At 41.3% G+C, this 27,454-nt stretch overlaps 1 protein-coding gene across 1 annotated transcript; it reads right to left on the bottom strand.

The window, feature by feature from the left end:
- Positions 1-219: 219 nt before the first annotated feature.
- On the bottom strand, positions 220-27,454 carry FGF9 (fibroblast growth factor 9). The gene is made up of 3 exons (XM_074982110.1): positions 26,288-27,454; positions 19,484-19,587; positions 220-1,994 (listed from the first exon to the last, which is right to left on the bottom strand). The coding sequence occupies exons 1-3, from the start codon at positions 26,562-26,564 to the stop codon at positions 1,749-1,751; spliced, it is 627 nt and encodes a 208-aa protein (XP_074838211.1). The 5' UTR covers positions 26,565-27,454; the 3' UTR covers positions 220-1,748.

Genomic DNA, 27,454 nt, shown 5'->3' with positions numbered 1-27,454 from the left:
ACAGTCAGTCTCTGTACGCAGTAGGCTAGAAGTATTAAGGCTTGAACTCTCTCCCACTGGATTCTGTGGCAAAGTGAAGTCAATTCAAATTTTAAGTAATAGAAGAATTATAAATTCTGTTTTGTTAACTATGCTAACAATTTTTTGCTCCTTTTTCTAAGGGTATTGTGAAAAATAATTTCTTTCCTGACAAGTTCCAAATTTATTACCAGTAACAATACGTGTTTATGTGCTTAACATAAAATGATACAAAATCCATATAAAGTATATTACACATTGTAATCTCACTTATAGTTTATGAATATTTCAAGAAAATTTCAGGGAAAAAAACCAAGTATAATACTTTCCCCTTCATTGTCATTACTGATAGAGATTTATTAGTTTCATTTTGCAAGTTTTACTTTAAGAAGGGTGTTAATATAATGTATTGCGACAGTTCACACTGAAAGCAACTTTCCATAAAAGATGTTACAATGACCCCCTATGGAACTCGTATAATTTCATAGCAGATAGTCAAGTGCACAAATAAACATGTTTACAAGAGAGATCCTGTTATCCTGGTTCTTGACCTCTTAAACCATTCTGTGCTATCTGTGATAACCTTTAATTAGAACAACCATTGATATTAGTTATGTTGTTTCTGGAGTTCTTCTAAAAAGAACCCCACATATATCGTTTAGCTTTGGTATAGTCTGCAATAGGCCTTTTTTTAACAACTAGAGTATATAGCAACCCCTCTATTTTCCACAACTGAAAAGTTTACAATGATGGGATAAGTTATTTTATCAAAGAGGAAATATTACAGACACAGAAAAAAAGTTGAAGACCCAATTTTATCTTTAATCCTCTGGGGGTAAGCTATGAAACAGTCAGAAGAGTGAATACTCAGTGTCATGAGTCGTGTGCATACTTTTACAATGATATGGGCACAGAATAGATTGTTGCCTTTGTACATTAGGGTCACTAGAATTCTATTGTTTTGTTTTGTTTTGCATCCATGCACTTTTATTTACTTGCATGAATTTACCACAGGTTCGTAGTGGCCTTTTGCCATTTTAATGCTTACAGAGCCTAAAGCTTCCAAAATGCCTATCTGGCCTGTACATATTTCATTAAAAATAAACTCTCTATAATAAATAAATATATAAAATAAATAAAATGTTGCCTTTGGAATTTCTATAAATAAATTTAACTTTATTTTTTCACTAAGAGGTCTTTGCTTTAAACTCAAGGGGACGATACCCAGTGAGCAGTTAACTGAAAAGTCTCTTGTTTAAGTAAGACTGCATCCTCCATGCCTTTGTAAATGCAGCATACACTTGAGCAGGCCACCAGCCAAAAATCCTGATGAATCAAAATATGGCAGCTATGCTGATATATGATGAAGTACAACTGATCAAAATTTTAAAAGCGTGTCAGTTTCCCAGCATGCATCAGTCCTTTTTTTTTCCTCCTTGCTTTTGCTTCTTTCTTTCTCTTTCACTCTCTTTCACTCTCTCTCACACACTCTCTTCTCTCTCTCATAATAAATCAAGCGAGTGGGCAGAGGCTCTCCTCCAGGAGGAGAAACCTTCAAGTGCAGAATAAAATCAGCATGTTCCATCCAAGCTTCCATCATACATTATGCATGCGACAAAGTTTGGCAACAGTAGAGCTGATGTGATGGCACAGCTAATCAATAAGAACCCACTGCACGAAACCTTTATAGTGGTTACTTTTTAAGGGCTCAAGTGAAGGAATTGTCTTTGTCAACTTTGGCTTAAAATATCTTTATATAGTTCAGGTACTTTCTCAGGGTCCACAGGTCTAGGTAAAAAATGTGTAAATTTCTGATGCCGTTTAGTCCTAGCCCCTTCTCTTGGAGTCCCATCTTTATTTAATGCAACATAATATCGTCTTCCAGTGTCCACGTGTTTATATAGATTTGATGAATATGTATTATACCAGTTTTCTTCAAACTGCTCTCTGAATACGCACTCCTGGGTTAATTTTTCCTGAGAATACAAAAGAAAAAGAAATAAGGAACCAGTACTAAAATAACGTTCTATATATTTCATGCATGAATTACCATATTTAAAGGAAATATTACATGATTATCTTTACTTATCGATACCATTGTTCACTTAGCACATTTTACAATACTTGCAATGAGACATTCTTAATATTAACTATAGAAAAGATTCAACAGAGCTCTGTTATTTCTGTGTTGCCTAAAACAAGCACAACATAGACAACTGACTGTGAAATCTAAAAAGCTCTTTCAATAACAAGTTTGTAAAAATAATAAAAATAGCAATGTTTTTATTACCACTCATTCTAAAAAGACAAGTATCGGAGGGGTAGCCATGTTAGTCTGGATCTGTAACAGCAACGAAGGGTCCTGTGGCACCTTATAGACTAACAGAAACCTTTCTGTTAGTCTATAAGGTGCCACAGGACCCTTCATTGCCGTCTAAAAAGACAAGCAGCTCATAGTCTTAATAACCATTCTTTTATTTCTTGAAAGGGTTTGAATTGTGAGTTACTGCAAAAGGAAAACAGAATTGTTCTGTGGGTTTCAACTATAATGTACTGCCTTAAAAGCCAAAAGAGCTTGTTCCAAACAGTAGTCAAAATATTTATTTGAAAGCAATACTATTTTTATATCTGTTACTTAGCTTATTAAAACAGAATTAGGGTCTGACCAATTTGTTACGCGGTAATTCTTCACGCAGCTATCTAGATTGATATTTTGTTCCTTTTGTGCCTGGTCCTTCACTCCTTCATCTAAGCACAACCCATATGGGCAACAAAGCAAAGACTGCAAGATCTTGTCCTTCAGTGACTAAAGTCAAAAGAATTGTAGAGCCAATGAACTCAAAATTGAGAGCTAGTCCTTACCAGACACCCCTTTGAACAGGATGTCAAGCACTTGAGAGAGCCTCATCTCAGAACACAAAACCTACAGAGTGAGGGAAGTAACATCAGGAGAAAAGTGAAGTGAAAAAGAGCTTCCAATCTTCAAAGAATCTTCAAGATGCAAAGAATTCTCAGACTCCAAGAAGAAAACAGAATTTAGAGCCACTTTTGACCCTAGAGTCATATGCACAGTTCTCACTAAAATACAGAGGAGCCACATTAGCCAAATTCTGTACTCAGCTCTAACTCCAGGGGAATCACTCAAATTATTCTGGATTTATACCATGTAACCAAGACTAGAATTAAGTCCTACAGGTTAGATACTCAGCTGTTGAAAATCAGCATAGATCCATTGACTTCAGCTCAGATCTGGACTTAATTATAGAACTCCAAACCACTATTTTTCAGAAATGAAGACAATGCTTTGTATTTTATATTCATTACCTTTGATCAGAAGATCTCCAAACGTTTTGTAGACGTTACAAAATGAAACCTTAAAACATATCCGTGAAGAAGATGAGGAAGATGAGGAAACAGAGTGACTTAAGAATCATAGAATCAGAGAACACTAGAACTGGACGGGACCTCAAGAAGTCATCAGCTCCAGTCCCCTGCCTTTACAGCAGGACTAAGCACTGTGTAAGACCATTCCCAAGACCTGTCCAAAGTCATAAAGGAAATCTGACAAAGGCAGGAATAGTCTCAGAGGGGTAGCCATGTTAATCTGTAGCTTCACAAACAAAAAGCAGTCCTATAGTACCTTAAAGGTTAACAAATATATTAGATCATGAGCTTTTGTGGGTAAGATGCTCCTCCCCTCCAAAAGCTCATGACCTAATACATTTGTTAGTCTTTAAGGTGCTACAGGACTGCTTGTTGTTTGTTAGGACAGAAATGTAATCCTGACTCCCAGTCCTGGTCTTTAAGCACATAATTCTCTTCTCCTACATGTGTGCATTATAGATCACAATTTGTACACAACATTTTAAGATGTTTAATCACCTTTTTTTCGCACTTTGGATGGCAATTCAGTGAAACGCCTTATACTCTTATCAGAGGGGTAGCCGAGATATTTGGAGCATAAGCTCTCATGGGAAAAGACCTGCTTCATCAGAAAGCTTATGATTCAAAATACCTGTTGGTCTATAAGGTGCTGCAGGACTTCTTGTTGTGTTTGAAGACACTGATTAACTCGGCTACCCCTCTGATAAGTGTATAAAGCGTTTCATTGAATTGCCATCCAAAGTGCAATTCAGATTTCCTTTACGACTTTGCACAGGTCTTGGGAATGGTCTTAGAAAATGAAGAAAAAATTGTTTTCAACAGATCCTCAAGCATCAGTGGATCCAATCTTGCAATCAGCTACTCGTGTAAGATTTGCTCACACAAACTGCTTCATTCACTCTGAGAGCTGTGATTACACCAATAACACATTTTTACTGAAATATTTAAAAAGCTGAGAATGTTCTAGTAGGCACAACATACACAGAACATTACACATGCATTTTTTAGATCAAGAGCTTTCTCATACTAGCCAAATAATCCTTAAATACTGCCTCTTGTCTGTCTTAACATTTCTTTTGAGTGATTTTTAAAATTACTTTGTGTTTTTTAATAGCAAATGCAGATGCTGATTGGTGTTGTATGCTGTGCCTTTAGCTCCACGGGGGACATGAAACTAATTCAAATTAAGTTTTCTGCTCTCTGCAGGGAATCAGATCACATGACATGCACTGCAGAATCAGTCCTTGTTAAAAATAGCTTGATAAAATGGTATTCTGTCCTTTCTTGAAGCCATTAATTATTTATGCACTTCAGCTAATTTCATACATACTGAGATATGGTCTTTTAATACTATCAAATGTATACTTTTATACATATTTTCCTGTGCCCAGGTACACAGTTTAAAATAGTTCATCCCTTCATCTGGAAGGCTTAATCAATTATGACTACACTGCAGTATACTCTATCAGCAGACCTTGATTAAGTTTATTTATTATACTACATTCTATATTCATTCCACATATTTTGCATCTTACCATTTCAATTTCTGTTTGATGAATGGTTCCCAATTTTCCCATATTTTCCTTTTGGAATACATGTAGGCCTTTTTTATACCATATCAAAATAATTCATTTAGGAAAAATTGGCATGAAATCCATATAGTCAACACAGTAATATTTTTCTTACCAGGATATGGCTGATTGTTTATATATGTATAAATTATCATATTTTCTGCGAAATAGATTTTAAAATATCATGAACTGATATGTGTATGATAGTCGAGAACAGATGGAAATTTTCTGTTTGGTCTACAGACCATTGCACTAAATAGACTTCGATTAACTTTGATGTGTTTTGGGCAAGGGCCTCTGTTAGCTAATGATGTAACACTGATCCATGACCAAATGTTGACTGCATCTGATTCTGTCCTCCCTATCCCAAAATCCTTAGGTGCCACAAGAATAGAGGCCAGTAACGTACTTTGACAGAAATTGCTATAAATCAGTGTTGCAAAAATTTATAGCAATTTACTTTCTTATTATGAGTACACATGCATCTTATTCAAGACAGAAGCACATGATTTAGATGGAGGAGAATGCATAGGAGCAGAGATTGAGGCATGCACAAAGTAATTTTGAGCAATAACATACTTGACCCCATCTGGAATATCCTTTCATCCTTCCAGCTCAGTGTGTGAAAGATTCACACAGAGCCATACCTGAAGTTCAGGGAGGGAATGTTATCAGTAAGTGTTTCCCCCTTTGGCTGTGTTTTTCTGAAATTATAATGTGAATAGCCTGAAAGCAGAACCTGGCCTTCTAATACTCCATTGCTTCTCTGTGCTGTGCAGTGTAGCTTAGTTATTTTATTTTTTAAAGTTACTCATCTGCATGTACTTTGTAGTACAATGAATGATTTGCTATGAATTTTAGGATGAATCCAACACATAAACCAAACATACATAAGTAGAACTGAACTGACTGCTCTAACCTGCACTCTTGCTAGAGAAAAGGTTGTTTGCCTTCACCAAAGTGTTCAGTTCTGGGGCCAAATCTTGAGGTCCGAACCATGTAAGTCTCTGGTCTAGATTTGACCACAGAACTGTAGAAATCAGATGTTGCACAACACAATATATTTCCGACTAAGACAGTTTATAGAGTATTCCACTATAAAGCGATCAGTTCTTATTTTATTGTATTTCCATGTTTTACTTCTTTTAGATTATTTAACTGTAGCTGTTAATACAATATGTATCTTTGAACTATGTGATTATATCACAGGGCCCAAGTGGTGAATATGGATTTAATTCAGAAGTCTGCTAACCTGGTGCTTTGGAAGAAAATCTGGTGAACATTAGCTACTATGGAAACCCCTTTCTCTTTTTATATATTATCCACTACTTAGCAGTGGAGAAAACAGTAATTAAACATCAAAACTTTCAGCCAGCCCTATTAAAAGTAAGACTATGAATTAATAAAGTGCAGGACTATCAGACACCACAATGGACATTTGGTTAGATTATTTTAAAAATATATTCCTGTGGAGCAGCTAATTTAAAATGTCTGGAAATGAGAAAATGCTTAATCCTTATGGCTATTATTCTGAAAATGACTTCATTCTAAGTCAAATTACATTATTGGACAAATATTTTGTATTAAGCATTTGTGTTGCTTGGTAAATAAAAACAAAGCACAATAGCTCATGCAAAAATATTTAGTATCTTTTCAACTTTCTTAGGCCTGGTAATTAAGGTTACATTTAAAACTGTAAAAGAGATTATGAAAACTAATTATTTGCCTCATCCTTACTAAAATGACAACAAATATGCCATCTATCCTGTTTGTCATACACTCTTATTTCGATGCAACACATTAAGTTTGTCCTGTTTCACACAGACTACTATTGATTTGAATCAAAGTAGACACTTTACATGTAAATATGTAATCCAGAGTCCCAATGCATTATTCAAATAAGTAAATCTGATTTCCTCAATGGCCTTTGGATCTACTTTACCTCACAACTATGACAGTTAACCCTTTTGTAAGAAGAGTCATGTTTTCAGGTATAGTCTCTCCAAAATATGTGCTTGCAGCTCCCAATAATATCACATCACAATAATGAAAGTTATGTGTTCAGTGAGAGGGAAATACAAAATGTAATGAACAGGTCCTTTTAATGTTAAGCACTTTTCCTCACTTTTTTACTTGAAAATTAGGACATCATATATAAAATTGGTCTCATACTCAGTCTGAATAGACTGTTAAACATAACATATATTACATTATTTACTCCAAATGAGCTATCATACATATTAGCCATGCACTGGGATAATTTCTTGTCTGATTTCACAAAATAAGAAAAAATGGCTCTGATTGGATGGGACAACTCTAAGGAAACCACAGCTATCTTTGAAAATAGTATTGGTAACTGAGGAATGTCACTTCTCTTTTTGAGTTGGTGTACAGAGCTAGATAAACACTTTACCTGAATATATTATATTGTGCATTTTTCTTGCACAAATGTGTTCAAGTAATATTTTTGGCAATATTCAGCCAGAATGTTATCATACCTAATACTGTTTATTAAATCATTTGACAAATGATGACAAAAGGTGTTTTTTTAAAAAACTTTCAATGATTCTGAATGTCCAATGTTGTGATGAGGGCATTATAAGAACATAAAAACAGCTCTACTGTGTCAGACCAAAGGTCCATCCAGGGATATTGGGACATATCCTCTGGCTGAATCCTAATTAGGCAATAACGTCTTATCTATCTCAAATCACCTTGTACTTTCAAATGGCTACTGGTAGACCTTGGTCAGCTTGTTGGCAGAAGGGCCAATGATGGACGGGACATAGATGAGGGCTGAAACACGTTGGTAGGAAAGTGAAGCTTGTTCTTTAAATAAGGAGATGACTTTAGCATTGAAGGTTAAATCCTGGGAGTTTTGTCATTGACTTCACTAGAGCCAGAATATCTAACAGAAGAGCTGGGGAATGGTCAGAACCATTGAACCAAACTGTAAATCTATAGATAATGGAAACCCCTTCAAGCCAGGGGGTGCAGCAGCAGCTCAGGCACTTCTAGTTGCAGGACCGATTATATCTATCAATCAATCAATCAATCAATCACTGTCTCTCACACAAACTAACTCCATGAGACACTCTTTCCTTTTACTGACACTCACTCTGTTTGGACTGCAATTTTCCTGAGGCATCAGACAAGTTTTTAAGATGTGCTTTCATTAGCTATATAATCAATTATTTAAACAATGACAAGAACTCCATTGTGGATGGATGCACTTTTGTCAGCAGTGACTATGCATTGCATATATCTACTTACCTGTTCTAATGTGTATATATAGGCACACTCTAATTATAGTCTGTTGAACGAAGTGGATAACGGCATGTACTTCAGTGTTTGGATAATGAGATACCTGCAAACTCATCTACAGTGGGACGAGCAGGCACAGGGCCTGCCCAGGCTTCCACTGAAAGTAACTGCAGAAATCTCAGGGCAGAATCTCGGCTATATAAATAGTCGTAGATATATTGACTTCAAAAGATGAAGATCTGCCCAAAATTCTCTTATGCGGGATTGTAACTTGTGTTGGTTTCTTTACCAGTCCTGCCCAATGCAGTCAAGCTGTAGGAAGATCAAGCAAAGGCACAGTTCTGCAGTTTTCCCCCATTGTCTGCAGTGCCTAGTGGAGTTGGATCATTCTGTGCCATACGCTACTGATGCTGCCGACTTCTTCATTTTAGGGTTGTCTGCCATACTCAAGGATACAGCTGCCTACATGATCTGTGCATCTGATTCAGACTACTTAGCTGAATGAGTCTCAATGAGCCCTTCCAAGAACTGGAGAACAAGGTTTACATATCTTATGCAGGCTGACATAGGGCCCAACCTAATTTCTTCTGCAGTGAAGGCAGTAGAAAAGTTCTCATTAAGTTAAATGTGAGTTGAATCAGTCTTATAATGATAACAGGAAAAAATTAAAAAAAAAAAAAACAGTAAGGCTATGTCTACACTAGGGGAAAACTTCACAAGGGCCATGCTAATGGCCAAATCAGAGAATACTAATGAGGCTCTGAAATGAATATTCAGCATATTATTAGCATGCTGCCGGACACAGCACTTCGAAAGTGCCATGTTTCACTCGTGCGTGGCTCATCTACACAGGGGTCCTTTTCAAAAGGACCCTGCAAACGTCAAAATCAGCCAATAGGTATGAGGGGGTATCGATGTTTGCGGGGTCCTTTCAAAAAAGGACCCCTGTGTAGACGAGCCGCTTGTGAGCGAAATGCAGCACTTTCGAATGGTAGCATGCTAATGAGGCACTGAATATTCATTTCAGCTCCTCATTAGTATTCTCCTATTTGGCCATTAGTATGGCCATTTCAAAGTTTTCCCCTAGTGTAGATGTAGCCTAAGTGAATCATTTCAGACACATTTAAATGATTGAAGAATGCAACTTGACCCAAGCTATCTTTGCTCGCCACATTCTATGGGGTCAAAAACACAAAATATGCAAAATTAAATATAATGTCCTCCAGTTGTGCAGCATAGTCAGAAGAATATACACTATGTTGTAAGATACAATAATATGAAGTAACTTTTAAAATATGTAAAGACATATTAATTTAACCTAACTTTACTGAAATACATGTGTGTATATTTTATAAATTATAGCCAGGATGTTTAAGCAGTATCATTAGATACAGTTGTTCTTTAAGTACGTATCAGTGTTTTAAGTCATATGGTCCACAACAGCTGCCCCAATATCCAAATAAAAATATGTGATAATAGTACCTAAATAATACTAGCAATTTATACCATTTAAGGTATTAATTTTTAGATTCTTTCAGTAAAACAGCTTGTTCAAACTCTGGTAAACTATATTTCTGGGCCCTGAGCCTCTTACAGGCTCTTTGGTAGCTTTCCCACATGTAATACAGGATTGGGATCTTATTAACAAGACTATAATTCTAGAATCAACATGGTGGATGCAATTCAAACTTCATTGTTAGACAAGTTTTTAGGGTCAGCAACCTTTCTGCGGTGGACAGCCAAAATCTAACCTTTTGACCTCAACCTACAGTTCAAGTGCTGGTGATCCATTTTAAAGTTACTAATAGTCCTACTAACATCAGATTCATTAACAAATAAATGAAGATGCAGAGCTTTACCATTTAGGTGGTGGTTGGTAGCATTAGCTGGTCTTTTGTTAATCTACAGGAGCATGGCCTTGAGTAAGCTCCTGGTGCATGGGAGAGGAAGGGTGGGACTAAGCTCCTGCCTTGTGTGCCAAAGAAAATCGGCTCATGTGCTAACCTTGGCACCTGTGCCAGGTGTTGCTGACCCCTGCCAGACACTATTAATTTTGGACTGATATAGCCATTGATTTGCAAACCCTTCACGGGAGTCAGGCAAGATCTTACTGAGTTTGCAAGGTTCAGCATACCTAATGCTATATCTAATGGTAGTTTCTCACAGAAGCTACTTCATGCCATTAAGTGTAATTCTTTCATTAGTCAGTGCTGTAGAAATAAATTGATAATATGGCTATTGTGCCATGCTTGCTCCCTAACTCTTCACCACCAAGTTACCACCATCATTTTTTACCTGACAGGGTTCATTATTCTTATCTTCTTCAATTTTAGCAATATAAAGATTATGGTTCTGGGTTTGTCAGCATTCTACTTTTCTGGCCATTTCCCCAAAGTGTGTAAAGACCTAATTTAAATAATTTAGGGAGCAACTAATGATGAAACCTGCCTTTGAGAGGTAAAATATGATTAGGCAGTGATCCTTAACATTCAAAGGTTGGTTCTTCTAGTTTCCAGATTATCCCACTCTTTTTATTTTTATCCATTCTTAATCCAGTGAGGTAATCTTGCCCCAAAATCACTTGTTTCAATATTTTTGTCATTTATTTTCTAAATAGGACATATGAGATTTAACATCAGACTTCTCTCGGAAAGGTCAGGAATATATTCTGAGCTGCTGTGTGTTAAATTAGGCTCTCAGAGTTGCAACTGTTTCAGTCATCAGTGACTGCTTAGATAAGTCAGCTGCTTTGGGTGATTTGTTAACAGGGGGATTTATCTTTAACCATTCACAATTTATCCAAGCAATTAATTGAAGTTTTGATGACAGAAACTTTTTCCAGTAAACTTTTTCATAAGAGCTACAGTATTGTTTAGCATCATTAACATTCCTTGCCTCAAAAAAGTTTAGGATTCCAATAGCAGGGGAGCAGCAAATCAGAAACGAGGTATATTTTAAAAGAAACAGGGAAGCTCACACAATTCTTGCCTTTTTTCTGTTGGCACCCAACTTTCCTGAGCATTCAAAATTTGAACACGTTTTAAATAACAAAGTGCGGGGGAGAAGGTCAGTAAATCAAGGCTAAAATAGTGTCTTGTTTTGTCATATTTTAGTTTCTGATGCGTCTGTCATTAAACTAAAAGAAATAATGCTGCTACTTCCTTTGTATGGGTAGGTAGCAATGGTTACAAATCTATATCTAGGTTTGATAACATGTTCCTGCAACAATGAGCTGATGAATATCCTTGAGGCAACTGTGAAAGGACAAAGGGCATAACCCAAGATCATGGGTGCCATCATTTGTGTCTGGTGACCATGGTTGCTTACAGGTATTTGCCTCATTTTCTAGTTAAAGAGGGTTTGTTCACCTCTTCTATGAGATGTCTTAATGAGATTCAATCTTCATCAGTCTTTCCAACATAAGTCAGAACCTGGTGTTTGCTCAGCTCAGGGCTGTTTGTTTTGAGTTGTTGAAATGCTCCATATGGCTGTCAATTAAGCCTCAGCATCGAAGGTGAGCACAGAGGTCTTGATGCAGTTCCATAGAGGGTTAAAGATTTTAATCTTGTCTTTGATGAACTCTGCAGGTCATCACACCAATGCTATGTCTAGACTCCAGGCTTTTGTCAACAAAACTTCTGTCGACAGAAGTTTTGTTGACAGAGTGTACATCCAGACTACAGATCTGTCAGCACAGATCTGCCAGTTGGGAGCGTTCCGTCAGCATCCCTACACACCTTGTTCCACAAGGAAGAAGGGATATTTCAACAGCACGTTTTTTCCTGACATTTGGCCCAGTGCGGACAGGCCAAATTTCAGAAAAGCCTCTCCTGACAGAACTGTTGGCAAAGGATATACAAATCTGTTGAGCAATTTGCGTATCTTTTGCTGACAGTTCTCACCAACCTAGGCATAGCCTAAGAGATCCTTGTGTTTGTACTGATGTGGTTGAGAAAGCGAGATTTCTGGGCAGCTCTGCCAATCTGCGGAGGCTGGAAGCACAATAGGATCAGAAGGCAGTCGACTGAAATCCATCTGAGCATCCCTGACAAATTGACTCAGTAACATTACTATACAATGGGTATATTGCATCATAAGAAGTTGATCATAGACAGCAGAACCCAAGAATATCACTTAGGTCATTCAGTCTTATCCCTTTCAGTTTCGTAAGACTATACTCTGATCTAGTCGATAAACCAGTTCTGTTCACGTCACCATCAAAGCCATCAGCTTCTACTGAATTACACCAAGCCTGGCACTGCCTTGTGAGTCCTGAGCATCTATTACCATTAAACAATACATGGCATTTTTAGAAGCATATGGGTGCTAACCCAGGTGTAATGTGCAAATTCCAATGTGGATAACTGTCTCTGTCTTTCTAAAAGAACCTTCTTCCTCCAGGCAGGGAAGCATCTCTTAACTGGGCCCACTGAAAATGCTTTTAAATCAGCGGGCCTTCCAGGATAATAAGCCTAGGTTCAGTAAGGCCATGTCTTCATTTAGTAAAAACTTCGAAATGGCCATGCTAATAGCCAGATTGAAGAATACTAATGAGGTGCTGAAATGCATATTCAGCATCTCATTAGCATGCTGGCAGCTGCAGCTCTTCAAAATTGCCGCTTTTCACTACCACGTGGCTCATCCACACCATGGTCCTTTTCGAAAGGACCCCACCAGCTTCAAAATCCCCTTATTCCTATCAGCAGGTATCTAAATCAGCAGATAGGAATAAGGGTATTTCAAAGTTGGTGAGGTCCTTTCGAAAAGGACTCCGGTGTGGACGAGCCGCGCGGCAGTAAAGAGCGGCAATTTCAAAGTGCTGCAGCTGCCAGCGTGCTAATGAGGCGCTGAATATGCATTTCAGCGCCTCATTAGTATTCTTCGATCTGGCCACTAGCATGGCCATTTTGAAGTTTTTACTAAGTGTAGACATAGCCTAAGAGTCAAATTGTTTGAAATTATAGTAAAGAACAGAATTAGACACATAGATGAACATGATTTTAGTTCAGAGAAGAGTCAACATAACTTTTGTAAAGGAAAATCAAGCCTCACCAATCTATTAGAATTCTTGAAGGAATCAAGAAACACTTGGAGAAAGGGGATCTAGTAGATACAGTGTATTTGGACTTTCAGAAAATTTTTGAGAAAGGTTTTAAACCAAGTAAGCAGTCATGGGATAAGCTGGAAGGGGCTCTAATGGATCAGTAACTGGTTAAAAGATAGAAAATGATGGGTAGAAATACACAGTTTTCAGAATGCAAAGAGGTAAAGAGCAGTGTCCCCCCGTTATTTCTACTGGGACCAGTGCAGTTCAACATATTAAAAATAATCTGGAAAAGGGAGTTAAAAAGATGGCAAAGTTTGCAGATGATACAGAATTACTCAAGATTGTCAAGTCCAATGTGGATTGCAAAGAGTTGCAAAGGGATGGCTCCAAATTGAGATACTGGGCAATAAAAGTGGCAGATGAAATTCAGTGTTGATAAATGCAAAGTAATGCATATTGGAACTATACATATGAAATGATGATGTCCAAATTAGCTGTTTCCACTCAAGAAAGGGATCTTAGAGTCACAGTGTTCTCTGAAAGCACCCACACAGTGTGCAGTGGCAGTCAAAAAAAAATGGTATGTTTGGAATAATTAGGAATGGGATAGATAATAAGACAGAAAATACCATAATGCCACTAGAATCTATGACGTGCCCACATCATGAATACTGCACGTAGTTCTGGTCATCCTTTCTCAATAAAGATACATTAGAATTGGAAAAGGTTCAGTGAAGGATAACCAAATTGTTAGGGGTATGGAACAGCTTCAGAGATTAAAAAAGGTTAGGACTGTCATCTTGGAAAAGAGACAACTAAGGGGTAGGGGGATATGACTGAGATCTAGAAAATCATCACTTGTGTGGAGAAAGTGAATAAGGAAACATTATTTACTCCTTCACATAACACAAGAAAAGGTGTCACCCAATGAAATTAATAGGCGGCAGGTTTAAAGCAAACAAAAGAAAGTACTTCTTCACACAACATACCCTTAGCTTGTGGAACTAATTGCCGGGGATGTTATGAAGGCCAAAACTACAACTGAGTTCATAAAAGAATTAGATAAATTCATGGAGAATAGGTCCATCAACGGCCATTAGTCAAGACAGACAAGGATGCAACCCAATGCTCCAATTGTCAGAAGCTGGGAATGGATGTCAGGGGATGCATCATTCAGTGGCTGCCTGTTCTGTTCACTTCCTCTGAAGCCCCGGCAATGGCCACATCCAGAAGACACGATACTGAGTTAGAAGGGCCACTATGCTGTGCAATGAGGTTTGCTACTCAATGACTTCCCTGCGTCTGACGCTGATCTCACAATGATGGTGAAGTAAAGTGAGTCTGGGATTTTTCTGGATCAAAGATGCTAAGTGTTACTGCAAGGTGACATTCTTTCCCAGTAATATTTTCACTGTCCTGTTCTTACATACGTGCAGCAGCGACTACTTATCTAGCCCAACTGTTCTTAAGATCTTTTTTCCTAACATATACCCTGAACTTTCTCTTACTTAGTTTTCTTGCTCCTTGTCCTACCATTTAAAAGACCAAATAATTTTTTTTTATTTAAATGGTACTCTGAAAAGTTTTTACGGAATGTGACATTATGCCATCTTACTCACACAAAGTTATTTTCTCTTGACTATGAAAAACTCTCTCCTCAAAATATCTTATTTGCCAATCTTTGGATTTTTTGTAGATCTCCTTTTGAATTTACAGGAACAAACCAGAAGTGCATTATAATATCACAGGTGAAGTCCTGGCAAGAGAAGCAGTAATACTTACCTAAGGACTACACACATATTATAATGTATCTTCATTCAAACATACTACTTTTCTCATTGATCTTAACAAGATTATATATTGTCTAGACCAGGGATCAGCAACCCTTGGCACAGGTGCCAAAAGTGGCATATGAGTCAATTTTCATCGGCATGTGAGGCAGGAGCTCAGCCCCATCCCTCCTCCCCCAGGCAGACAGGAGCTTGATCATAGTCATGTCCCCTGTGGATTAACAAAAGACCAGCTAATGTTACCAACAACCATCTAAACAGCAAAGCTCTGCATCTTCATGTATTTATTAATGAAGCTCTTGAAAGTAGCACAGTAAGGATATTTCTACACTTTATTATTTCAAAATAATTATGTGAGTGTCTACACAACTCAACCACTATTTTGAAATAATTTCAAAATAGCAGGTGCCTTATTTCAAATTTGATAAACCTCATTGTAGGAGGAACAGTATCTATTTCAAATCAGGTGTTTTGAAATAGGGACCGTGTAGACAGGGAACAGAGCATTTTTTGAAATAAGCCACAAGGCATCCAATGGCTCTATTTCAAAATAGGCTCTACTGTGTGCAGACACATTATTTCAAAATAGCTGAGCACTATTTATAAATGCATTTTGTATGTAGCAGTGTTATTTCAGAATACAATACCTCTTCTGGACAATTTTACTCAGGAATAACGCTGCTGTGTAGACATGGCCTTAGTAATTTTAAAAAGTATCGCAAACACTTGGTCTGCCCCTAGAGGTCAAAAAGTCAAATTTTGGCATTCCATCTAAGACAGGTTGCTGACCTCTGTTCTAGACAAACAATTGACAGACTGAAACCCAGATATTCATTTCCTGTTCCAGTAACAAAACTTAACTTATATCGTACTAAATCTCATCTTGTTGCATATGTCCTATTGTGAAGGAGAATCGTATTGTCTTCTCTGAATGCTCAGAAGCGGGGGTTCAACATGAGTGGACAAGACAATGTAGGTGCACAGAAGGACAAGTTTCAGAGATGGGGCCATGTTTCAGCAAAACCAACGAGGAGTCCTATGACATCTTAATGACTAACAGATTTATATGGACGTAAGCTTTCATGGTTCCAGCCCACAAAAGCTTATGCCCAAATACATTTGTTAGTCTTTAAGGTGCCACAGGACTCCTCATTGTTTTTGCACAGAAAGAAAAGTTGCTACAAAGCATCCTACCAACTATGACCACAGAGAACTTTACCTCTGGCCTCTCTGTGGAGGCAACAAAGATACTCAGTCTTGCATGCCAAAGAGAGAAGATGGGGTTACAGAGGAGCCATTCTACTTAGCATGTTCCTCCTGAGAGCACATTCTTACAAAGAAAAATCATTGTGCAGGCATTTAGGATTTTAAATGCTACGATGATGAAGGAGCTCCTCCTTTGAAGCTTATATATTGTGAAGAGGGGAGGACACACCACTAGTGAAAGGGTCTGCCCAATAGGCAGTGCTGTAGGAAAGCTGGAAGAGCATAGATGGATCAAGATTTGACAAAATTTGCACTTTTGTTTCCAATGATCTCTTGCCTTCTGCGAGAATTGTCACTAGTCAAATACCCTGGGTGTTCCACTCTACCACCTGTCCCATCTCTAGAAGTGCTGAAGATACCTCAGGATACGGTCTCAAACTCCATGCTTTTTAACACACTAATGGGAGCACATATGCCTTAAGGCATTTTATTTGGAAATGCTGGGCACATTTTACACCTTTTATAACGTTCACCCAGAGATATTTCAATGTAAATCAGTATTCCTACTACGGAGTGCATCTACTCTGGCAAAGTTAGAACCTGTTAACAGTAAGAACCACCAGAAATGCACCTGCTTTGGTCCTATTACACTAATATAGACTAGACACTTTAGACCATCATAAAAACCTGCTCTGAGCCCTGTCTCCGCTAGCCTTAGCACCATAGCTGGCAGTTGCTGAAATATGGGTTCTAATTTTGCTAGTGTTGACAAAGCTTCTGAGTATCATAACACTGAGTAGTCATTAGATCGTATGTCTCACTGAAAGAAATCCAATTTTATTACCATCAATCTTTGGTATGCTGCATCTCTGTAATATGAGGACAGGCAATGTCTTGTCATCCATTTAAAAATGAAACTCCCAAGTCTGGCAACCCTCCATTCTGAAGGGGCATATTTTTTCAAATATAACTTTGAAGAAACCTTTCACTAGAAGTATTTTCACTAGTGCAGCATGACATTAGAACACAAGCACAGAATACAAACCTAATGTGGAATAGTTCTGTCACATAACTAGCATTAACTTCTCAAATCCATTTACATAAAACTCTTCAGTAAAAAGGGATCATTTTAAATTTGTTTTTGCTTTAAATAAAATCTGAAAAGTGTAGCATAATTTAATTAGTTTATTGGACCTCTGTTTGTCTGTTTAAAAGATTCACCTCATGATCTGAAAATCGTCATATTACTCTTGTTTCTCTTAAAAATTCAACTAAGGTTCAAAAATTCAACTTTCTGGATTTAACTGGTTCTTTGAACTGTTGATCAATTCCACAATAATTATTTCTTAAGAATACCCCTGACTAGAAAATAGTCACTACTCATGTGTCATTTTTCTAACCCCCCTCCCCCCCACAGTATCATAGGCTACGTCTACACCAGAGAGATTTTCTAAAAGAACTTCTTTCGAAAGTGTGCATCCACACACAAAAAAGTGGATCAAAAGAGTGATCTGCTCTTTCGAAAGCGAGCGTCCACACAGCCCCTGCTCTTTCGAAAGAACAGGCCAGGGACTGAAAAATCAGGCCCCATGAGGACTGTTCCTTCCAGAAAAGAGCCTGCAGAGCGTCTATACACGTTTTCTTTAGAAAGAAGCTTTCAAAAGGGGGCGCTCTTCCTGAAATGGGAAAGGAAGAGCAATTTCAAAAGGAGCACTGCTTTCTTTTGATGTACTTTGAAAAGAATGCTTTTTGCGTGTAGACGCTCCACTGAATCTTTCAAATGAACTTGCTAGTGTAGACGCAGCCATAGGCTCTTCCCTTCTCCTATATCCCTACTTGCTCTACATTCTCTTGCTTTCGCCCTTGCCATGCTATCATCTCCTCTCTTCTGCTCCCAGATCTCCCACTCCTTCCTAGCTTTGCCAATTCACATCCAAATCTCATATTCTTCAAGCATCATTAAAAAATTGGCAGCCATCCCTGACTCCTCTTTCTCCCTGCTCTCACAGTGTGTGGTATCAAGACATAAAAAACTGGGTCTCCCTAGGACATCACTCTGTGAGACCTCTCCCAGGTGGAGGAGTCTCCTTTCCTATACACTCACACCCCAAATCATCCCCAATGGAACATGTGCTGTGAGTATTGGCCTTCTCCTCTCCTGCTCTTTGTGCTCCCACTCTTCTCACCTGTCCCCTCCCCATAGTTGTCATCTACTACCCATCTTACTCTTCCCCAGCTCCTTTCTCACTAACTCCTGATTCTCCCATCTCATCCTCAGTGATTCACTCCATGCCAAACTATCCATCCTTTGTTCCTCTCTGCAAGGTCTTTCCCACTAATAGCTATCTCTGGCTCATCACTAGTATCTGCTTCCTCCTGCCTCTGAAGGAAACCCAGAGACTCCACAAACTTCTTCCATTGCAGACATGTTCTCTCCTTCGAAAGTCTTGTCACCCTCCTTCTCCAGCAGCACTACTTAGTCATTCTCATTCTCATACTGGAAATCCCTAGAAACAATTTCTGTCCTCCTCCCTCAAACCCTCCCTGCCCCCACCGCCCCAATATCTCTCTCTCTCTCTCTCTCTCTCTCATACACACACACACAAGCCACAATCTTGCCGAGTTTTAAAATACAAGAGCAACAAGCTTTTTTTCCTCACTTTTAGAGCAATGTATAATTTAGCCTCTTACTACCTGTTCATTCTTAGAAATTCTGCTGCCCCTTTCAAGGATGGTAATTTTTATTTCCCATTACCTCTTATCCCTGGAGAGTTTCACCACTTTATCCACAAACCAGCAACCTTATTCCACTTCAAATCCTTAATAATGACACTACTTCAATGCTCACTGTACATGGCCTCTTAGCCACAATCATTTATAAACAAGAGACATTTCGACTTCCAGACTACTATCATTAAATAAACTTGCAAGTTGTAGTCTGTCTACATCCCTCTCCCCTGCCACTATTACTCTCGTCCTCCCTGCTTGTTTGTTACACCAACTTGCTCCATCTTGTCTTAAATTAGATTGTAAAAATACTTAAAGCAGCAACTAATCTACTGCTATGAGTTTGTACAATGCCCAGCACAATGGGCCTCAGATCTCATTAGGGCTTCTGGGAACTACTGTAACACTAATAACAATTCATGCAATCAGATGAAAAGCACAGAGAACGCAATTTTCTAAACGAGTTAGGAACTTACCGAGCCATACAGTTCTCCTTTTTCATTCATTCCAAGGTAGAGTCCACTGTCTACCCCTCGAATACTGACCAGACCCACTGCTATACTGATAAATTCCAGTATACCTACAAAATACAGAACAAACAACATGTACAGATTGTTTTCCTTTAAGGATATATATATGTCTCTTTGCTTTGATTGATTAGTAATTGACAAGGAGATATTATCAACATTGTTTTTTCCAAATTTTTTTAGGGCTGTGTCTCCAACAAAGAGGTATAATTTTAAAATACACAGTAAGTGAAATGGTTAAGTCTCATAAGCGTCTATTAGAATGATGCATTGCTTATAGCATAAGGGTGTCCCGCCAAGAGATTATTTTCAACCTTTCCCAGCATTTTTTAAAACAAACCTCTGCAGCATGTTCATATTACACAATGTTTATCAGTATCCTGAATTGCACCACAAACAATATATTCAGAGAAAAATGTTAAGTATTCAGATAGCTTCTTTAATCATGTTAATTTTGGCTGTGAAATTTGTTTTCCCAAATAAATCCATAAAAACATGTTTTAATCAAAATTGTAAGAGGAAAATAAAATGCTGCACGTTTGCTATGAGAAGCATTTATTTCTAAGTATTATGAAACGAAGAACTGAAAGAAATCTCCTCACAGCACAAGTCCTCCAAGAACTTGCGAAATGAAAATCTGAGGTGCAGTCAAGAGTTTCACAAATTTGCCTACAACCTACTCCTCTAATTCTCTGGGCTAAGATGTTTACTCTTCCTTACCTTGAAAATTCAAATGTTCCCACTCTAAATTATCCTGCACAAATGATTGTGTGCATTAATCTCCCAAAGAGGCATTTGTGCACTATAAAGCAGAATGTTCCGAAGAGAAACACAGCTTCTGCCAAGTCCCCAGTGTTCAGCATGCATATGCATGGTAGAGCGAGTATCTGCATCACCAAACACCGAGTCATCCGGCTCTGCAATTTTCCCCTACCCTTCTGTGCAAACTGCTCACCTCATTGATGATGCTGCAGCCCAAGACCTGTACAAATCTAGAAGTTCAGTAGAACAAAACAGATATTGTTTTTCATTTTTGAGTATTCATACCAGACTATTATGGATCTTATAACTATACTGCAATATTTATAAAAAAGGCATATTGCTGCATTTCCTGAGCCATACAATAAAATGTAGAGTAGCATTTTCAATATCTATGTCCAGGCATCCATATAACTTAATAGTAAACTATCTAAAAAACGTATCTGAAATTACATTTACATAAAACAATAAAATGATAGTGTGATATTGCGATAGAGTCTCATCGGGCTAATAAAATTATTTTCAAAGATTTTTGAACAATTAATTTTTCATCTTTCACAAAGCAGCGTGTGTGCGCTAATCAGTAATTGGCATGAGCCCTAATAAAATGTAAGTCAGAGCCTATGGGAAAACTCTGCAGCCAAGATAATGCAAAGGTGAAATGTATTCCCTATAAGGGTCTATTGATCATTACGTTATCTATTATTCAGCACTACACTGTACATTTACTGTTTTAGTAAGCCTGACATATTAAGGCCTATAAATTTTAAATTGCTTTGTACACACATACACAGAGAGAGGGTTTCACAAATGTAGGGGTGGAAATTGGTAATTATGGAATTTTATCTTTGAAATAATAAGAAGAGGTGGTATACAACACACAGCATTTATGGTTGTGTTTCAGATACAATCATCTTATTAAAACAATTACAACTTTCCTCTTATTCTTGTATATGTAATCCTTCCAAATCTTGTTAATGAGGCTTCTTCTATAAGGCTTTCATTGAACTATCATACTATTTGATATATATTAGCATTCCATATGGTAGGTCGAAGTTAGTAGCGTTGGGCATCCATGAAAGTAGAGCATGACCTTAATTGTTAGTCTGATTTTAAATATTTAGGTGCACAATGCTGACTGTCTTGGGGAAAACAAATTGCTGTCCTAGGTTCTTGTGCAAGCACAGTAGCAGATTTCTCAAGGTGACTGTCAATGAACACCTACATATTTGAGATTACAATAGAGCCATCTGAATGTTTTTAATACTCAAGCCCATTTACAACTATTATGATATGTAGTGCAGCAGAGTCCTTCAAGAGATTATTTTGGGCCTAGCCTGAGGTCCTTACTAAAGCAAAACTCTCATTGACTTCTTTGGAAGTTTTGCCAGTTCAATGATTGCTTGATTTGGCATTATACCCTTGTGAATAATTTCACTTTATAGTTTGTTTAATGCACTTACACGGTTCTTACAAATTGAACCAGATATTAAATTAAACGGGTATTTCCCCTCCAAAATTAGGGTAGTCTGAACCAAATTACTAGGCCATACCACCTCTGAACACTTCCAGTCAAAAATTTGACAGACTCCAAAATGTACCTATAACTTTCCCAAAATGTGTCAGAATCTTATTCTCAGACAGTGAACATTTATACTTCTATTTCTACTTCCTACATGTATGACATCTCCTATATTCCTACCAATGCCATGGGAGACAGGAGTAGGTACTCCATACCTTTTGCAGAATACATTCAACTTTTATCTAGTCAAAATATAATACACACTAGTGAAGACTGGAGCTACAAAATGTATTTTTGTTTAGTATTTAACTAATGAATGCTTTTCAGCTAGAGACTGTATTGGTCCCATCCTCTGTACATTTCAGTTTTTCACTCCTCAGCCTTTGTGGCCAAGACCATGTGTACTTTTATTTGTCATATTACAGGACTAAGGCTTGTGTGGCTTTCACTTAACACCAAAATGTCATAAATCACTAATACACTAAATAAGTATCACAGCCATCAGTGACTTATTTGTGAACTTTCCAGATAGGCAGTAATGAGGTGCCCAGCACAGAGGAGGGAAGCCACAAAGGCCCCGAAACCAAAGAGCTAGGTAAATAGCTTTGTGCTGTAATATATTTAGCAAGTGATAATGTTACCACAGAAAAAATAGAGAGGAGGAAAAAAGATCCACTCCCAGCCTGCAATGTTACTGAACTTCAAACACATGAAAAAGATAGTTCAAACTGGGGAGGGGAATACAGGGGAGAAGACAGAGGGGATTTCCCAGGCTTTCCCTGTCCCTATAGATCACTGAAGCAGCCCTCCTACTGCAGTTTCTTTCCCTGGACACCTACTGTCTGCTTTTGGAAAGCTCTGATTTTGGCACTCAGCTGGACCAAACATTTCAGCTGGGAAGTATGGCCTGCCAGTCACAGCTGTCACTTCCCTTTTCCTACAAGGACACATCAGGCCAATTAAAACACCAGAGAGCAGCTACAGCTTCTCAAGCAGCAGGAGGTCCCCGTAAGCTTTGACAGAGCTTATTGACCATGGATAACTTAAAATAGCTGGCAAAGATGCTGGTGTTATTGGTGAATGACAAGGGCAACTCCGCCGCAGTTCCAAGGATGCTGCATTTTGTTACAGTTACTGCACTGAGTCACGACCAGCTTTCAGGGGGTAGCGGTGGTGCTGCATCATCACCACCACACTCCCACAGCAACCCACGGTAACTGGCATAGCGGGATGGGGGGTGGAATGGGAAGAGCTTTTTCTAGCAAGTTTCCTTCCCTCTCTCCTGTGTCCTTTATTTCTCCTCCAGGCCCGGGAATGCAGTCCTTGCTCAGGCTAGCCACCCCTGAGCTCAGAGCTTTCCTTGTGCGAAGACTCAACAGCCACTTCTCCTGGATCACTTCTACACAACAGCCCCGAACCCTGGAGAAGGTTAGAGGACATGACTCCTGCAGCCCCTCTAACCCTGTGGATCTATCAGTCAAACATTGTAGAACTGAGCTAGCTCCAGGGGTTTTCCTTCACCATGCCAGCCCTCCCCCCAGTCCAGCCCCTTCCAAGAAGGGAGTGGAAGGGGTAAAAACAGTGTGTGGGGGGAGAGCTCACATATACCCAGCATCAGGAGCAGAAGGGTAAATGTGCCAGAAGCTGCTGCTGCTTCCACTGGTGTTTCTGGAGCACCCGCCTTCGCCGGGCGGGCAGCAGGGAAAGGGCCTTAGTCACTGCCCGAGGATGTTTTGGGTCAGGCCAAGCAGCCGCCGTGGCCTCCCTGTGGAGCAAGCCAAACCCAGTGATGTTCCCCGCTTTGGCGAGCCGGCGCCTCAGCGCGCCGCCTCTCCAGAGGCTCAGCCGGTCCCGGAGCAGATCTATAACACCCAGCCCCCTTCTCCTGAATAGAGCCGGGGCCGGCAGCCTAGCCCAGGCGCAGCGCCCGCGGGTGAGCTACACCCTCGAGTGGGTGGCTGGCAGGCGCTCGCCCCTTCCCTCGGGCTGGTGCACACGCTGCTCGCCGCGCTCCTCTGGGGCAGCCGGTCCCACGGCGAAGGCCACCGCAGTGCGCCCCCCGGCCCCCTGAGGGTTTACGGCTGTGCGTGCCCCGGGCGCGCCTCCCGCTGCCCCCGAGTCACGGGTTCCCCAGGGGCTCCCTCTACCGAACGCCCTTGGCCCAAAACGCCTGTGTCCCGTCCCCCCGCCCTCCCGAGGGCTCACGGGGTGTCACTGCGGCGCCCCAAGTCTGGTCTCCCGGCGCGGCTTTCAGGGCTGGCATTTGGCCACGAAACTACAACTCACGAAGGCTCCCGGAACCCCGGCGAGGTCATCGCTCGCCTGCCCCAAGCACGTCTGCATCAGAGCATCCCGAGGCCGGCGCTCAGCGGAGCGCTCCCCCGGGGCAAAGGGGGCTCCCAGAGCGCACGGGGGGCGGGGAGGGTACGAACAGCCTCCGGGCCCCCTTGTCTTCCGTTTCCCTGGCAGAGCCACTTCGCTGGGGCCGGGAAGGACCTGGCAGTGCGGGCGGGACACACCCTACAGGATGGGAAAGGCGACTTCAGCGTAAGGCGCGTTTGCTCTGCGCCCTCCCACTGGGCACAGGGGTGCACCCGCGCTGGCACACGCGCAAGGAGAACGCCCCACCTCCATGGGTGGAAGCAGGACCCGCTCATTCACGGCACCCCTCGGGCTTCCCTTTGCAGAACTGCCTGTGCCCCCCTCCCCACCAACCCCGCCTGCAAACGGGCAGGAGCCAGTCCAAAGAGCTCGTGCGGCAGCGACCCCGCTTCGCACGCCAGCACTGCGGCGGCAAATCCGCCGGGCAGCACAACGAGGCTTCGAACCACGCGGACCCCGGGGGCGCCCCTGCGAGCGGGAGGAACCCGGCAGACTGTAAGACCCAGCGGAGCCCCTCCTCCCTGCCGCGGCCCAGGCCAACGCGCGAAGTTGCAGCAGCCGCCGCCGCGCGGCCGCCGTACACCTGCTAGCGGCGGAGCGAGGCCAGCTGGGGCCGCGGAACGCAGAACGCGGCCGCTGTGTGGCCCGGCGCTTCCCGCAGCTCTGCCAGCCGATCAGCTGCGTCCTGGCTGCCAGGCCCCGGCGGTGCCGATCCAGCAGAGATCACTGCCAGCCCCTCAACTTTCCTCCGGAGTTTCGGCTGGGCAGGGAAGCGGCGCTGCGTCCCCCGAGTGTCTGACTGCCTGCACCCTGGCTGGTCCTGCCGCGGCGCAGCGGGGCCCTTTTAGCAAGGCAGTCCGGGACGGCCGGGCCCGCTTCCCTGCGCGCTGCCGGGGTGCGGCTGTGAGCCGCTGCACAATGGGAGGTCCGCGCAGAGAAGTCAGACCTCCGCTGCTGGACGGTGACTGTGCGCGTTTGAATCCTCCGCCCTCTCTCCAGTGCTCGTGGAGAGAGAGCGTCCCTTGCACCCCTGCTATGATCTAAACCGCCCCGCCGAGCAACGTGGCTCAGTTTAGCTCTTGTTCAACATCTGGCATGAAAACGGGGGGAGGGGGGACCCCACGGGACTTGGCTCTTTCGGCCTAATTTAAGGGCTGTCAGGTGGGTTCGCTCACACGTTAACTCCTTCCAACAGCCTGGCTCGGAAGGCATCACCCTCCTTCAAAGCCGGTAAGTCGCCCCCTCCAAAGCCACTCGGCTACTTTTAGATAGGCAGCCGACTCCTTAAACCTGCGCTGCCAGGAGGTAGCTCCAGGCCCAGGGCGCACAGGCTCTTAAAAGTGGCTGAAGACACAGTGCTGAGTCACAAATAGCGACCTCTGGAAAGGAAATGCGCGGAATGCTCCTTAAAATTAGCTCCCGGCTTTGCACGCGCAGAGCTCGGGGAGGCCACATTTTGCTGCAGGCTTTTGAAAAACCACGAGCACCGGTCTGCTGGCTACCTGGGCGCCCTATAATTCCTACCTCGTCCAGTGCATGCCACTATTCCCACGGCATGCCCGAGAGCTTGAGAGAGAGAGCGCTCTCGTGCGGGCGGGGGGGGGGTCTGCGCTTGACCCCTCCCTTAGAGTCAAGACGATCGGTTTATAATTCAGGTAGTTCACTTAGGAAAATGTATTTTAAAAAAAAACAACCCTTTCATAAGCGGCTAGAGATAAGAGCCGCTCCCTTCAGGAAACTCAGTGGGTTTTAAATTGTCGTGGTTACTGATTAAAAGCCCTTTAAAGTCATTAAATCAGCCCGTTCAGGAGACAACGTCCTGAGCAAAACCCCAAATCTCGCTCTCGGGGAACTTGGAGCTGCGAAATATTCCTACTAAAAATACCGTGACTGGGTAAGTTGCCGCTGCTTTGATTGCTGCAGCTGTGCCACCCGCCTCCCTGCATTTCCGTACACATTTCTGAGCTGGCCCGTCATAACAATAAAAAGAAATCCTCCTCCTCCCGTCTCCCCCGCCCCCCGCGGCTTTTTATTAGTTCTAGCGCATTATTTCATTACATGCCCACTAAAGGGTTAATGATAATACCTACCAAATCTGCTGTGGTCTTGCCTGGTTCCCTGGATAGTACCATTGGGGAAGATTTCTAAATGAAATCCAGTCCTGCAGTATAGCTGCCTCCTCCTGAGGATTCCCTTTAAATGGTCCAAGTCCGTGACTGCCGGCCCCCTGGGTAGCCCACCTGCCTCAGACTGACCCAGGTGGTCACTTAACAAAACCGGACTATCCACCGGCAAAACGGGCACATTCCCAAAGGGTACTGCATCCTGCACACCGAAATAGTTCCCAACTTCACCTAAGGGAGCCATCAGAAGATTCGGCTTTTAGAGAACAAGAATAAGCAATAATGGTGCCAAACCCAGGAGGTATAAGATTGGGTATATCCACTCCACTTCCCCTCCCTATTGCAGTTACAGAGAAAAATGTTCTTTCTTCAATCCATTAGATGCATAAATAAAAGTAATATTCTGTTTTGACTGGTACAGGGTCAAGGTCAAACCACTGTTAGTCTAAGAAACCACCACTTTATACTCACACACTGACATATTTATAAACATATCTATGTGTATCTCTCTCTATATGTATATATAGCCCCAGCTCTTAGCAAGCAGTAAGGTCTTCAGCCCATCCAACTGTAATAAAGAAAAAAATCCGTAGTTTCTCCATTTGGTTTAAGGTAGGAATGACCATAGCGACTTGAATACCTAGGCGTTATAGGAATTGTTTTAAGATGCACAGGCTACGTCAGGATTTATGGATTCTGACTCCAGAAAGGCATGCGCTGTTTTTACTCTATAACAGACTGCATACATCAGCATGAATCCTGCAAGGGGGCGGGGGAATCGCCCGTTGCTGGCGGAGATAAATCCAAAAAAGAAAAAAAGAAAAAAAAAACTTTTGACGTCCAGATCTATTATCCCGAATTCTCAGGAGCCTCAGCAGATGTCCGCTGGTTTAGAATTATTGCCGATCCACCAGCAAAGCAGAAACGGACAAGTGCTGGTGTCTTTCTTGGCTGGCTCGAAACAGGTGTTGCTTCTGCAGGGCTCCCTGTGAAATGTTGTACTCCAGCACTGAGCTGCAGCTCTTGACTGTGGATCTCCATCCAGCACGCAGAGTGGCGCAGGAAGAGGCATTGGGCTGGGTTTAAGGTAGTCCTGATTGCTACTGGGAGGATTCTCCGAGGTCCTAGCGCTCA

This window comes from Carettochelys insculpta, chromosome 1 (genome assembly GCF_033958435.1).
Source record: "Carettochelys insculpta isolate YL-2023 chromosome 1, ASM3395843v1, whole genome shotgun sequence".
NCBI classification, from domain to species: domain Eukaryota; kingdom Metazoa; phylum Chordata; order Testudines; family Carettochelyidae; genus Carettochelys; species Carettochelys insculpta.
Note: the sequence above shows the minus strand (reverse complement) of the source record. Positions and strands in the feature narration are given on the sequence as shown.

What these genes read in the sequence shown, in the direction of transcription:
- FGF9 (XM_074982110.1), bottom strand. Translation starts at nt 26,564, where the DNA reads ATGGCTCCCTTAGGTGAAGTTGGGAACTATTTCGGTGTGCAGGATGCA. An exon ending in GCAAGACCACAGCAGATTTG is followed by an intron (nt 19,588 to 26,287) that starts GTAGGTATTATC and finishes TGTATTTTGTAG; the next exon opens with GTATACTGGAATTTATCAGT. An exon ending in AAGGAGAACTGTATGGCTCG is followed by an intron (nt 1,995 to 19,483) that starts GTAAGTTCCTAA and finishes TTGTATTCTCAG; the next exon opens with GAAAAATTAACCCAGGAGTG.